The 12,246-nt window shown below is 45.9% G+C and overlaps 1 protein-coding gene across 4 annotated transcripts in view; it reads left to right on the top strand.

Moving 5' to 3' along the window:
* FSD1 (fibronectin type III and SPRY domain containing 1) overlaps positions 1-11,814 on the top strand; it is an 85,264-nt gene extending 73,450 nt beyond the window's left edge. For 3 of the 4 annotated variants that reach the window (XM_069649379.1, XM_069649382.1, XM_069649380.1), the window contains 5 exons: positions 3,272-3,434; positions 4,557-4,636; positions 5,402-5,653; positions 10,163-10,251; positions 11,147-11,814. In XM_069649379.1, coding sequence (XP_069505480.1) covers positions 3,272-3,434; positions 4,557-4,636; positions 5,402-5,653; positions 10,163-10,251; positions 11,147-11,257 — 695 coding nt within the window. In that variant the 3' untranslated portion in view covers positions 11,258-11,814. The remainder of the gene's footprint in view (positions 1-3,271; positions 3,435-4,556; positions 4,637-5,401; positions 5,654-10,162; positions 10,252-11,146) is intronic. The other variant, XM_069649381.1, reaches the window with a different exon arrangement.
* The last annotated feature ends 432 nt before the right edge of the window (positions 11,815-12,246 follow it).

The following is a 12,246-nucleotide window of genomic DNA, read 5'->3' as shown; positions in this document are numbered from 1 at the left end:
TACCCCTCGACCCTGGTGTTCAGTCTGTCACAGCGGAAGATTGTGAATTCTTGGGGAATGGCAAAGTTACAAGTGGTGATCAAATCATGGATATCTAGGGCATGTACAGGAAAAGATCTTGCATTGATGAGAGCACAATAAAAGTGGGGTGGTAGATTCTTGTTGGGTGGGCTGGGTGGGGATCCCTGTACAGTGGAACCTTGTGTACCAAGTCTGTGGTTCTAACCCTGAGTCGTGAATTGAAAATCATAAAACCAAGACAGAAACGCACACAGCCGGTGAATTGGCAAGCGACCTGAGAGACAGGTGTGTGTTGAAGAAAGATTGAAGTGGCAACATTATATAGCAAGTGAAGGCTGCACACGTGTAGATGAGATGTGAAGAAAGGCAGACCTGTGAATGAACTTTGAAGTAAGGGCAGCTGTGAACTCAGCGACACTGAGTAACGGAGTGGTCCAGCAAAAGGTAGTAGCCCACTCGAAAGTCTCTGTAAAAGGTGCATTGTTTGTAACGTTAAAATGAATGAACTGTAAAAGCAAAAGTAATAAAAGTTAACCCTGAGAGAAGAGGAGAGCAAAAGGTTTAACATTGAACTTTGAGTCAAAGGGGTCCTGCGGAGGTTGTAAAGAAAGCCACGCATATTCAAAAGCCTTCAACATCCGAAAACGGTCTGAGCTCGACTGAGGGAGACCCGAAGTGTAACAAGTTTGGGGAAGGGCTCCCCTGCAAGCATTGTTGAACTTTTGTAGAAAGGTCTGAGCCCAACAGAGGGGTACTGACGTGAATGTTTTGTTGAAACTGTATCTGGAAGACTGGGAAGAGAGACTTTGTGGAAGGCCAGGCGGTTCTTGACCCACGTCTTGAACTGTTTTGTGTTGAAACCCCATGTCATCCTGCCTACGGGGACTGCCTTACTTTGTGCTGTCTAACATGGGGAGGAGAGCGGATTCAGCCACATTTATTCTTTATATTTGAACACTGATTTTCCTTTACATACTTATCTCCTTAAGACACTTGTTGTACAAGAGAAAGGGCAGGCATTAGGTTTTGTTAGCATAGGCCATTTGATTTAACAGACTTCACTGGGACTGTTTTATTTATTATTTGATGTTCGAGACTACTCCCATCCTAATTATAGGGCAGAATAGGAGTTTGTCCAAACCCAGAAACTTTAATAAAGGTTTTACAAATTGTACCTTTTTGTGTCGGTGTCATACTTGTGATACCATCCCTCCACTACAGAGGTTAAAGGTCTGGAGGGGTTGTTTGGACTGGGCAGTGCTGAGTGCTTTAACCCGGATCTTGGAGTAGTGACTCTGCAGTCACTTAGGCAGGTGTATCTGTTCGTAGTAAGTTGGGGAGTGCTGATTGCTCAGATCTTGATCTGTGTGTGGTGACTAGGCGGGTGTTTCTATTCTTGGTGGGTTGGGGATGGACAAAGTGTGATGGATGGACGAGGGTTCCATGTCTGCATAGCTAACAAAGGCAGGTCCGGCTCCAAATGAGGTTGCGGGCCAGCTGGTAGGGCTGAAGGAGGTACCAGAATGCACAAATGGACAGAGGAAGGCTGTGGGTTTCGGTAGCGCATGTGTCGTGGGTCATGGGTGCTATAAAGCAGTAGGGTGGCCCAAGTGTTGCATGATTTAGAGTGTGTGTGACATAGTGGTGACACCCGTATGTGGTGGGGATTGTTGGGCGAGGGTATTGGTACAGGTCTAGAGAGGTTGGGCTCTCTAGTGTGGGTAGCTGGCATGTGGACTGTGCTTAGTGGGCTGGGGCCTCCAGGTCTCTAGTGCTATAGCTAGTGCGGGATTTAAGGTGGCATGGTATTTAGCGGGTGAGTGCAGTTGCGGGCCACATATTGGGCGGTTATGTATGGATCGGGTTAATGCAGTCCGGTCTTCAGGCGGGTTTGACAACATGATTCAGGCAATAGGATCCAGACCTTCTCTTTGTTGAAGTGTAACAGTTGATATTAGGCTTGGCATAGCAGTGAGAATTGAACTGATGCATCTCGGGCAGTTTTTGATTATCCTAATTGAAGAGGGTTTCATGTGACTGCCAATGTAAAGCTTTTCTTTGCCATGATTCAGGCATGCACTACTGTTACTGTGTGGATCCGTGATTCCTTGCAGTTAAATGTTGATGTAATTGAGGAATAACCCATGTAATCACTTTTTGAAACTGTTTCTATGTTATTGTTTGGTTTGATCTAGGCGTGTCGGCCTGTATTACTGTTTCATTGCATGTTTTCTTGCAGTTTGTTTTTTGTGGCATATGCATCTTCTAGACACGGAAGAAATATCTACCGGCACAATGCATAGAACCTGCTCTGCTCCGACCAACCACGCCTACTTGAAATACAAGACATCAATCTGTCTATTAAACAGACCTACTCCGAGAATAGCAGATCATTATGTAAAAAGCCAGTCTGCACCAGCAGCATACTACTGTTGATTTTATAGAAAATCACAGACCCCTAAAACAATCACTCTACAGTACCCAAGCTGATCTTCAAGTATCATTAACGCAGCCCTCTGACCCCTCAGGAGCATCTCTAAGCAGTGGACCACTTAAGCCATGCTCTCATGGTATGAAGCCTTGATAAAGACCCTTTTGGTCGAAACACACGTTGGCTGTTCTGCTTTTTTGAACACTGCTTAAGCGTTTCTAAGATTGTTTATAAAATGTGTAACAAATACAGTTCTGACCTACTTCATGTACAACAAGATTGTAAAATAAGGAAATATGGCATCACATGATTGACGAATAAAGCACCGGAGATTACTGCAAGCGCAAAGCTGCCTTTGGTCGTTCTGTTTACACTTTGTCCCCCTGGGGCACTCTGGGTGTGGCCCCAGACCAAGCCACATGCACCAGGCATAACAAATACTAATTCACCAGACTTGACACAAACCATATGCAGGTGCTTATTAGGTTCCTTGCCCGTCCCCTCTGCTTTATGGTTCCTGGCAGTTCTACACCAGAATTACTGCATATGATGGCAGTATCAAAGTGTGCTTCCTTTCAGTGTGCAATATTGTATGAGTTACTTGTTTTTATTGGGTTGGTAAAAACAAGTTATGTACTGTTTTATTGTTGGGTGATAGTATAATTCTTTGGAATTTGTGGTCGTATGATCAACAAGGAATGTGCTGAATTCTTGCCATGTGTAGCTTGGCTCCTCCTGATCGGTTTTATGTATTCAGCAAGTGAATTCTGCATGTTGCATCCTTGTTCAGTTTTGTTTTCCTTTGTTCTGTGCCACCAGCCTTCATGTTCCGGCTGGATGCTGGTTCCTGTCATCAGAACCTGAAGGTGGAAGAGATGAGTGCGGAGTGGGACGCCTTGGGTGGGAAAGTGCAGGACATCAAAGCACGAGAGAAGGAAGGGAAGACTGGCAGGACAGCATCCCCAGTTAATTCGCCGGCCAGGTACAGAACCATGCCTTCCCCTCTATGGTCATCCAAGTATCTGGGCTAGATCTGAATACATCATTCTTGTTCCCCCTCACTCCTGAAACATGTGCACAATTTCTTAAGACCAGCTCTCCTTCTGAGCTTTAGAAGGAGATGATCATTGGCTTTTTTCATCATGTTTTGCTAACTCTGCGGTACTGAGCATCTACCCTAATCTGGAGTCCATATCGCACCTGACTTTTATCTCAGTTAAGCCACTAAACCCACATCCCCTGTGATCTTTCAAATAAGTCTTTCATTGACCCTTCCCTTTTTGCTCCCCAAGCCCCTCTTTCAATTGCTATTGTAAATAATAAAAAATGTCCTCCGCCTCGGGAGGATAGCTCAGGGGCAACGTGCTCGCCTTGGAAGCAAGACGGAGCAACACAGGTTCGACCCCCGGGTCCGCGCTTAGAAACCTCTGGGTATTAAGCGTGTTATAAATAACCTATCATATCATATTCCTCCCTTGCCTACAGGTAGAGCTGTGGGATCAGTCCCCAACGAGCGAACGTTCTGGAATTACCTTCTCCCTTTAGTCACATTTCCCTTAATTTAGGAAATACCTCCTTTAACTCACCCTGCCTCCTTTGTTACAAATGCATGCACTTATTGTATTTTAATGTATTGCATGATGAAGGCAGAAAAGATCCCTCTATATTGGCGGCCGATGAGCATAAATCCAATATTGAAATGCTATGTATATCTGCAAAGCATCTTGCTTGAAAGCCATCAGGCTCTGTAGGAAATAGGATAAGGGAGTGGAGTCTCGATCATACCCACATAGAGTGTGACCCCAAAATGTTAATTGCTTTCCCAAACAACCATAAATGAAATAAGATTGTATTGAAAATTAGAACAGTTTACTAGTCTCAAGCGTGTGGGGACTGTTTTGTTTTTATTAAATCGCAAAGTTGTAGGCAAGATGAGAATGCTATGATTATAAGCACCACTATCGCCATGACCCTGGTTTGGGGCACCAGGTAATTTGTATGCTTAAATAAAGTTGGCAGCCACCATAGAAGGGCTTGGATCATTTAGTTCCATATGTTGAGTTAATAAGCAAAGTATCTGCATCTCCTTGCTCTCATCCCACAGGTGTACACCATCACCAAAGAGGACACCAGCAGGGCGTGGTGGCAGGGACAGATTCACAGCTGAATCCTACACGGTCCTGGGTAAGAGATGAGTCTAATATTGTGGTGTTGCTTGGGTCCAATAAGAAAATGTGTGAAACCCCGCGACTCACTAGAACCTCTCTCATTCTGTTATCCATTTTTCTGAACTTCACTGTGCATAGCTACCTCTCCAAGCATCTACAGCTTTGCTCCTGATCTTGCCTGTGTAATAACCACCCCAGGCTCTTTAGTAAAACCCCCCCTTCCACATGAAGGCATCTTCAGAAAAAAATGTTATACCCAACTTGCTCACTTGGGGGAGGGTGATGCATCCCATATTCCATGTCCAATCTCCCCTAATACTTTTTTTGGGGTAACATTTTTACCCTTTATACAATATATTTTTAGGTCGATCTTATTCAGGTAAATATTATTGGAAAAGATGTTTTTATAATACAATATTCCCATGTTGGGCACCTTCTTTACTGGCTACATCCCACCCCAGTAGTAATGCCCCTCTCTTGTGGTAGCCCGGCACTTGCTTGCTTCTACTCCCTCATGTCTATGAAGTGGCCAGCCTTGTGGCTATTAAATAATCCTCCCTTCTTTAAAGCGTCTTCTCATCCCTGAAATAATTTCAGGTTGTGCCTCCATTGATTGCTGCTGCTCACCTAGGACTCTGCAGCAGTCCTTTCCTTCTCTCTTGCTCTCCACTCCCAGCCTTCCTTCCCTCCTGCAACAGTCCCTCTGTTTTCTGGGTGATGGTGGAATGTTTACCCAATCTTTACCTCTGTTGTTAAAGTTACCACCATTCTGTCTCCTCAGGTGATGCACTGATTGACAGTGGGGAGTATTACTGGGAGGTCCGTTATGACGCAGACAGCAAGGCGTTTGGCGTGGGAGTGGCATACAGGACGCTGGGAAAGTTTGACCAGCTTGGGAAGACCTCGGCCTCCTGGTGCCTTCACCTCAATAATTGGCTGCAGGTCAGCTTCACTGCCAAGCATGGTAACAAGTCAAAGGTGCTTGATGTGGTAGTGCCTGATCGCCTTGGGGTCTACTGCAACTTTGGCGAAGGTGAGTGGCAGGCCAGTAGGTGGACAGGAGAAGATGTTTCCAGAAGTAAACTGGCAATGAGAATGGGAGGGAGTGGGAAATGTGTTGGCCCAGTACATGAAGATCGAACACTGAGCAGCCTAAGCGACTGTGGCAAACAGCCAGTGAAATTGATTCATTGAGCATCACAGTAACCAATACAGTTAAACAAGCCAATAAGCAGTTGATTCCGACAGTATACGGTACAATAGATAACCAGTACGTACTGAGCACAAGTTGTGCATACAATTGAAGAAACCGCTTTAGCTCACCATCATTCGGTGCAGAAGAACAACATTGCCTGTACCTGTCAAGCGGTCCGAAGCACTAACCAGCAGACATACAACCAGAGCCAAAAATGCGGGCACAGTTCATCCAGTACAAGCTAATCCGCAGCAATGGAACCAGTGCCAAAATGCATAGTTGTCTGCAGTAGGTTCTAGCAGAAGGCCTGGGCAGCAAAGTGTCACGTTTGACCCCATTACATTGCAACAACCAGCCGCCACCAACCTCTACGACTTTGCAGTCCGTGTTAAAAGGATGCAGTGCTTAACCAATAGCAAAGCAGGAGTGTTCTTTCGAGTCCCTTTAGAAAGGGCCTCCTACTCCCAATGGAAACTGCTCTAGGGTTCAGCCTCAAGTCTATGTTGACATTTAACGTCAGTATCACAAACTCTGCAGCTCAGAAACCTGTGAATAAAATCAAATTGGCGGTGGCATCACTACTTCTGGGGCACGGCTGGTTGCTATTATGGTTAGCTCTAGTATTGCAAGTGTAAGGTATTCTCTATTGAGGAAGTGTATTTGAATCCACTCGGAACAAAAGTTGAGTGAGGGTTTCTTTGAATAGGCCCTTTGGATTTTCAGAATCAACTCTGTGGGGTGGTTTCTGAGAAGCCAACCTATTTTCGTGAACAGGAAAGACGCTGATTTTAGCCAAACCCAGTCAAGGTAGAGTAGAAGAGCAGTAAGCCTCAGGCTAAAGAGTGTGGGAGTGGTCTAGGACTACAATGAGAAACGCAGAGCACTCCCAATAATTTCAGTTAGACAGAACAGTACACACATATAAACATATTTATAAGATCTTTAGAATACACAATAAGAAATCAAACTTTCAGTTAAGTATTATCACACAAATACTATCATATACATATATATCTAGACTCTAACTTATCCATGACCAGGCAAGTAAACGCCATCGCCTCCTCTGCGGCCTACCATGCTAAACTCCTCAACGCAATCAGATCTTATCTGTCAAAAGACTCATGCACCAACATAGCCAGAGCCATAACTGGCTCGCGGCTAGACTACTGCAATGTTCTTTTCCTAGGGACCTCCAACAAAAACCTCGAGAAGCTGCAAGTAATCCAGAACGGCGCCCTGTGTGCTGCACAAGGCATTGCCAAGAGAGAGCACATCACTGCCGCCAGAAAAGCATCCCACTGGCTCCCCATAAAGGAAAGGATCATTTTCAAAGCGCTAAGTATCACCCACAAATGCATTCACCTCTCAGGCCCCAGTGTACCTATCCCAGAGAGTCCACCCGGTCTCCTCCTTGAGACCCACTAGGACACCATATGCCAATATGCTTTCTGTACCTAGGGTAAAAAGATCTAGAACAGGGGGTGCCAGCTTCCCTTACCTTGCTGCCTTACACTGGAACACCCTTCCCACCTCTCTGCGAGCTGAACCATCACTGACTGCTTTCCGCAAAGCCATGAAAACTTCCTTGTTCACCTAACCAACACCATATGTTCAAGCTCACATGTATGATGTATTATGATGTATGATACCTCCTATTGCTGAACACAGGACCCTGCCGCACTGTAACCCAAGGCACAACCTGTACTCATTGTAACTAAGTGCATCTACAAGTAACAGCGCCACAATGCCCCTGGGCTGCCTGTGCGCTATATAAATGTAATAAATAAATAAACATACATTCACTATTAGGGGTGGTACTAACAGAACACCAACACTTTCAAGCCAAGAGCTAAACTGTAAATAACCGTGTGTGGTAAAGTCTATAAGAAAATAGAGCAAACAGTAATTGAGTACCAGCATAGATTGGTAAGTAAATTATTTAGAGCATCCACAGATAAACTTAAGACAAAAGTCTTAAGTCCAACTCTGCTAAGAATTGAGGGCCAGTGTCCAAAAGTCACAAGCAACAATATCGGGGGTTCCTGAATCCATTGGGCCCATTTCTGTGCTGTGTCCAGTTGAGGGAGGACTAGGGGCACCGGTGCAGTGGTCATTTTCAGTGTCAGGGATTCGGTCCAGCTGGTCCATGGTGCCAGGCTCCAGTGATATAGTCCTGATGTCTGGACGGCTGGACTCTCCTGGCATGACAGGATGAAGACCTCCCTAGAACAGGCGACCTCAGGAGACCGCCAGGACATAATGAAGATGGGTTGTAACAGAAGTCACCACGGTCAGTCAGCGAAAGGCGATCCTCATGGTGTGAACAAAGGATCAGACAATGCACAGCTTCGCGTTAGTCAGGAAGGATGAAACTCTAGGAGCAGGCATCTTGTTACACAAGTTGAGGAATCCCAAAGTTTTGAGAATGCACTCCGAATGGGTCCAGCTGCAGCGAGGTGGCCCAGAAGAGACTGGTCAGTCCACTGGGTGATCCAGGTATACTTACGCAGGCTCAGCAGGCACAGATCCTAGATTGGTTGTTCCCACCAGTCCAGGGGTCAAAGCATTGATTAGTGCTTTCTGGAAATCGGGAGGGAGGAGCAAGGAATCACTTGCACGTAGCTGGAGACCATGCTGGTCAGCTGCCATAGTCATCCTCTGGTCTGCTTTTCCTCGTAGGGGGTCTTTGCTCCAATGATGATCTGTTGAATGTCTGCAGATGTTCCCCTTTTATCCTTTTTTTTGCACTTGGGGCACCAATGGTAATAATCTATTCCATTCAAACTGGCAGGGGCTGTCCAATTATGGACCTCTTCTGGCCAACGCATCTTGCCAGCAACAGATACACTATCTTAGATGTGGACTGGATCCGTACAGACCCAGCCCCCACATCCAGCCACAAACACGGATGGGTTCAGGCCATTACTTTAGGACTGCAAGATGTTACTAGACAGTACAACCCACCTTGAATGGCATTATTTCCTCATTACACTGGAACGTTGGCAGGCCTTTGTAAGCAAGCATTGGCAAAGCCAACAGTTTGAGCTTTTGTGTAGGCATGAGAAAGGCACTTGACAGCCACAGCATAGTGGCATTAATTGGACATTGATGATATCGGGTGGAAAATAGTATGAGTACCTTGTTATCTAATAGCAGTGCCTGGCAAATGTCTAATACTTATACAGAAGCCAAAACGTTTTGATTTGCCAATGCTTGTTCTTAACTGGACTTCAGTGAAGAACATGCATAACGCTTAGAAATCAAGTGACTGAAGGCAGACCTGGTTAAGAATTTTTTTTTTTTTTTACACCAGTAGCGGGTTTGCAACTCCAATTAAGTCATTAACTCTCAGAAGACTGTTTTCAGAAAACGGTGGTAGTCACTTTGAGTGCAATGTTTGATAGTAAGACTTGATTAAAGCGAGCTCAAAGAGTTCCTTTGAGGAGGTGTTTTGGGTAGGGTGTGGCAGAAAATGGGTGGGAATGGCCATAGAGATTAGCATGGCCATGGGATGGGTGGGCAAATAAACAAACCATTCCTACAAGCTGTGTGTCCCTCCTCATATACCGTTTCTCCTTAGCTGTACTCTAATGCAGTAGTTTCGGCTTATAAGTGTCCCAAACAAAAAATGGGCCATCAGAAGGCCTCAAGTAAGCACTGTTACAAAGCTTACTGCTTCTCACCCAACAGTCCGTCTCAACGCTCAGTGTCTCTTTTAACCACCAATCCAGATGAACTATGCCCACAGCAAGGCTCTGAGTATCTTCTCCACCTGTTCTTTTGTTTTCGGCCTGTTTTTGTGATGATACCTTACAAATAAAATGGCATTAGAGCTCTGGTGGGGAGGTAACATGTGAGGCCCGTGACTTCGCGCCCAGGCCCATATCTCGGGTGTGGGCAGGTAACACTTATTGGACACCTCTCCACCAGGGCCGTAATGCCTCGATATTCATGCTCCATTGTGGCTTTCTCTAGCCCTCCCTCCCTTTCTTGATCTGTCATGAGATCTGTGAATGCAGGTGAAAGAGGCTGACTTCTTGCCCCAGTGCCCTTTTCGCTGACCAGGAAATGCCAAATGTTAATGAAGTGTAGAACATGGGCAGTGTGCAAGCAAATGTGTATGTGGGCAATGCCTGGCTTGAGTTGCTTCCCTTTCTGACCATGAATGCCAATTGTAGCACCGTTTCATTACTGTGTTCTCTAAACGGAATGAATTGGCCAATACAGGACGCGCATTCTCAGATGATGTAATGCAATGATGCGTCATTTGCATGATTGTGGGCTTTGTCCCTGTGTATTGAAGGCCTTTCATTTTACGATTTCTGCTTTTATTTCTACTGTCTGCAGGATACCTCTCCTTTTACAATGCCCGCACTAAGCAGCTCCTGCACACGTTCAGAGCCAAGTTTACCCAGCCTGTCGTGCCAGCTTTCATGGTAAGAACCCTAACCTGACAGACAAACCAAAGCAGTGGTGCAGTGTACCCCTGGGTGTAATTTTAGGGGGGGCGGGGGGTAGGGGTGTGTCCCCATAACTTTCATGGCACACGATTTTGTACCCATCCATTCGGCTGAGGCACCTTTTCTTCAGATGTCATGTTCCCCCCCCCAACATTTTCAGGAAAGTTATTCCACTGGGTGTACCTAGATCGTCCACTATCGGGCTAGTGCGGGGGTCGGGGGGGAGGGGGGGGGAAGGGGGTGAGGGTTTTGCTTCAACGTGTGAATCTCTGTTTTAATGTTTTGGACTACAACTCTCACCATTGATGAGGCTGGTGATGATTGATGGGAATTGAAGTCCAAATCATTTTGTGAGCCAAAGTTTGCAGACTCCTGGGCTAGTTCATTCACGAGTGCAGTCGCCTCCTGTTGGAGTCCTCTTGCAGCAGTGAATTGGCAAAGATGATATTAAGTTGACATGAAAGGGAATCCTATTGCCCAAGTCCTATAGCATGGATTGGGCTCCTCAGAAGGAAGCATGCGCCGTCGTAGTGCCAGCAAGTTACTGCTGAGGCAAAGCTCATGCTGACAGTGTCATAAATAACATATGGAACTCTGTTGAGATGACGCTTGCACTGATGCCATCCTGTAGCACTGAAAGTGAGCCGCTAGTAGGAAGCTTTCCAACATCCTATAGCGGGTGACTGCTGAATAATGCACCGTGCCTTTGCTCTAATGAAGTCCACATTAGTAGAAAGTCTCCTCTCCTGTCTTCTAGCTACACAGTCCCTTGCGCCTAGCGTCTTTTCCCACTGCCCTCATTCCTGCCTCTTCCTTTCAGTTCATTAGGCTCCCGTTTCACCCGTTTCTTGGCCTTTTCTCTCCTCTGCAGGTCTGGTGTGGGAGCTTCCATGTGTATTCAGGACTGCAGGTCCCCAGCGCTGTGAAATGCCTTCAGAAACGCAACAGCACGGCCAGCAGCTCTGGCACCAGCCTGACTTAACGCAGCCAGCCCACCCAATGCATTGAGAACTGGATCCTTGTTGTGGATATGCCGTAGTGTTGTCCTGAAGTGTGTCCCTGGAATCGGGGAAGATAATTGAAGTATGAACGCAGTCTGTGCGCATCATGCCCTCAAAGCAAGAGGACACTGGGCTGATGGACCTTCTGCTGGTCTGTGATTGTATTTATACCCTCACATAAGATTGTCACAAGTCGCTCCAACCTCACAAGACGCTGCAGAGACTCTGACGCCACCCCTTAGTTCGGTCATGGAGAAGCTGCGGCTATTGAGGGGACTGCAGGGATGCGCAGTCCTTCTGTCCACCATGCCATAGAAGGGGGACCCAGATGACTCACCGTATCTGCTGGATCTGAGAACCTATTTATCACAAACCCAACAGAATGGACAGTAGTTTACATGGCAGTCAGAATGTTTTTGCTCCTAAAGGCAGCACTCTGGCATTTCAGCAGGTTTGGCACATGTCACTGAGGATGCCATGAACTCTTGTGGTAGAGATAGCTGCTTCTGGCCTTAACAATAAACCACTTTCAACTAGGTAGATCGTTTCTATTTTTGTCCATTGGCTGCACAGCCAAGAGAAGGGTATGTCCTCTTGTGTTAACCTCAGCGTGTGTTTGGGGGAAAAGGTCATCATGGGATTGGGGGCTGAATGGATGATGCACGTTTTTGTTTTGTCTTTATTCAACCTTTCTTCATTCACAAGTGTAGGTTATTCTCTGAGAGCATTCCTTCGCTCGTGAGAGAAGGCCAGGTTATGAAAAACTGTTTTTGCACTCCCGAGAGGTGGTAACCTAGAGAATTCGCCCCTTGGAATAGTAGTTGTCTGAAGTTATTTGCCCTATAAAGCATGAGGCTGTAGTCGGTGAGTATGAACTACTGCAAAAGACTTTTTTTGGTCCTTTTTCTGTCCACTTTATTGAAATCTTGACCAATTGCTTTTTTTAAAAATATTTTTTTTTAACTGTTCT

The sequence above is a fragment of the Ambystoma mexicanum genome, chromosome 1p, assembly GCF_040938575.1.
Source record: "Ambystoma mexicanum isolate Mex_15411 chromosome 1p, UKY_AmexF1_1, whole genome shotgun sequence".
Taxonomy (NCBI): domain Eukaryota; kingdom Metazoa; phylum Chordata; class Amphibia; order Caudata; family Ambystomatidae; genus Ambystoma; species Ambystoma mexicanum.
Note: the sequence above shows the minus strand (reverse complement) of the source record. Positions and strands in the feature narration are given on the sequence as shown.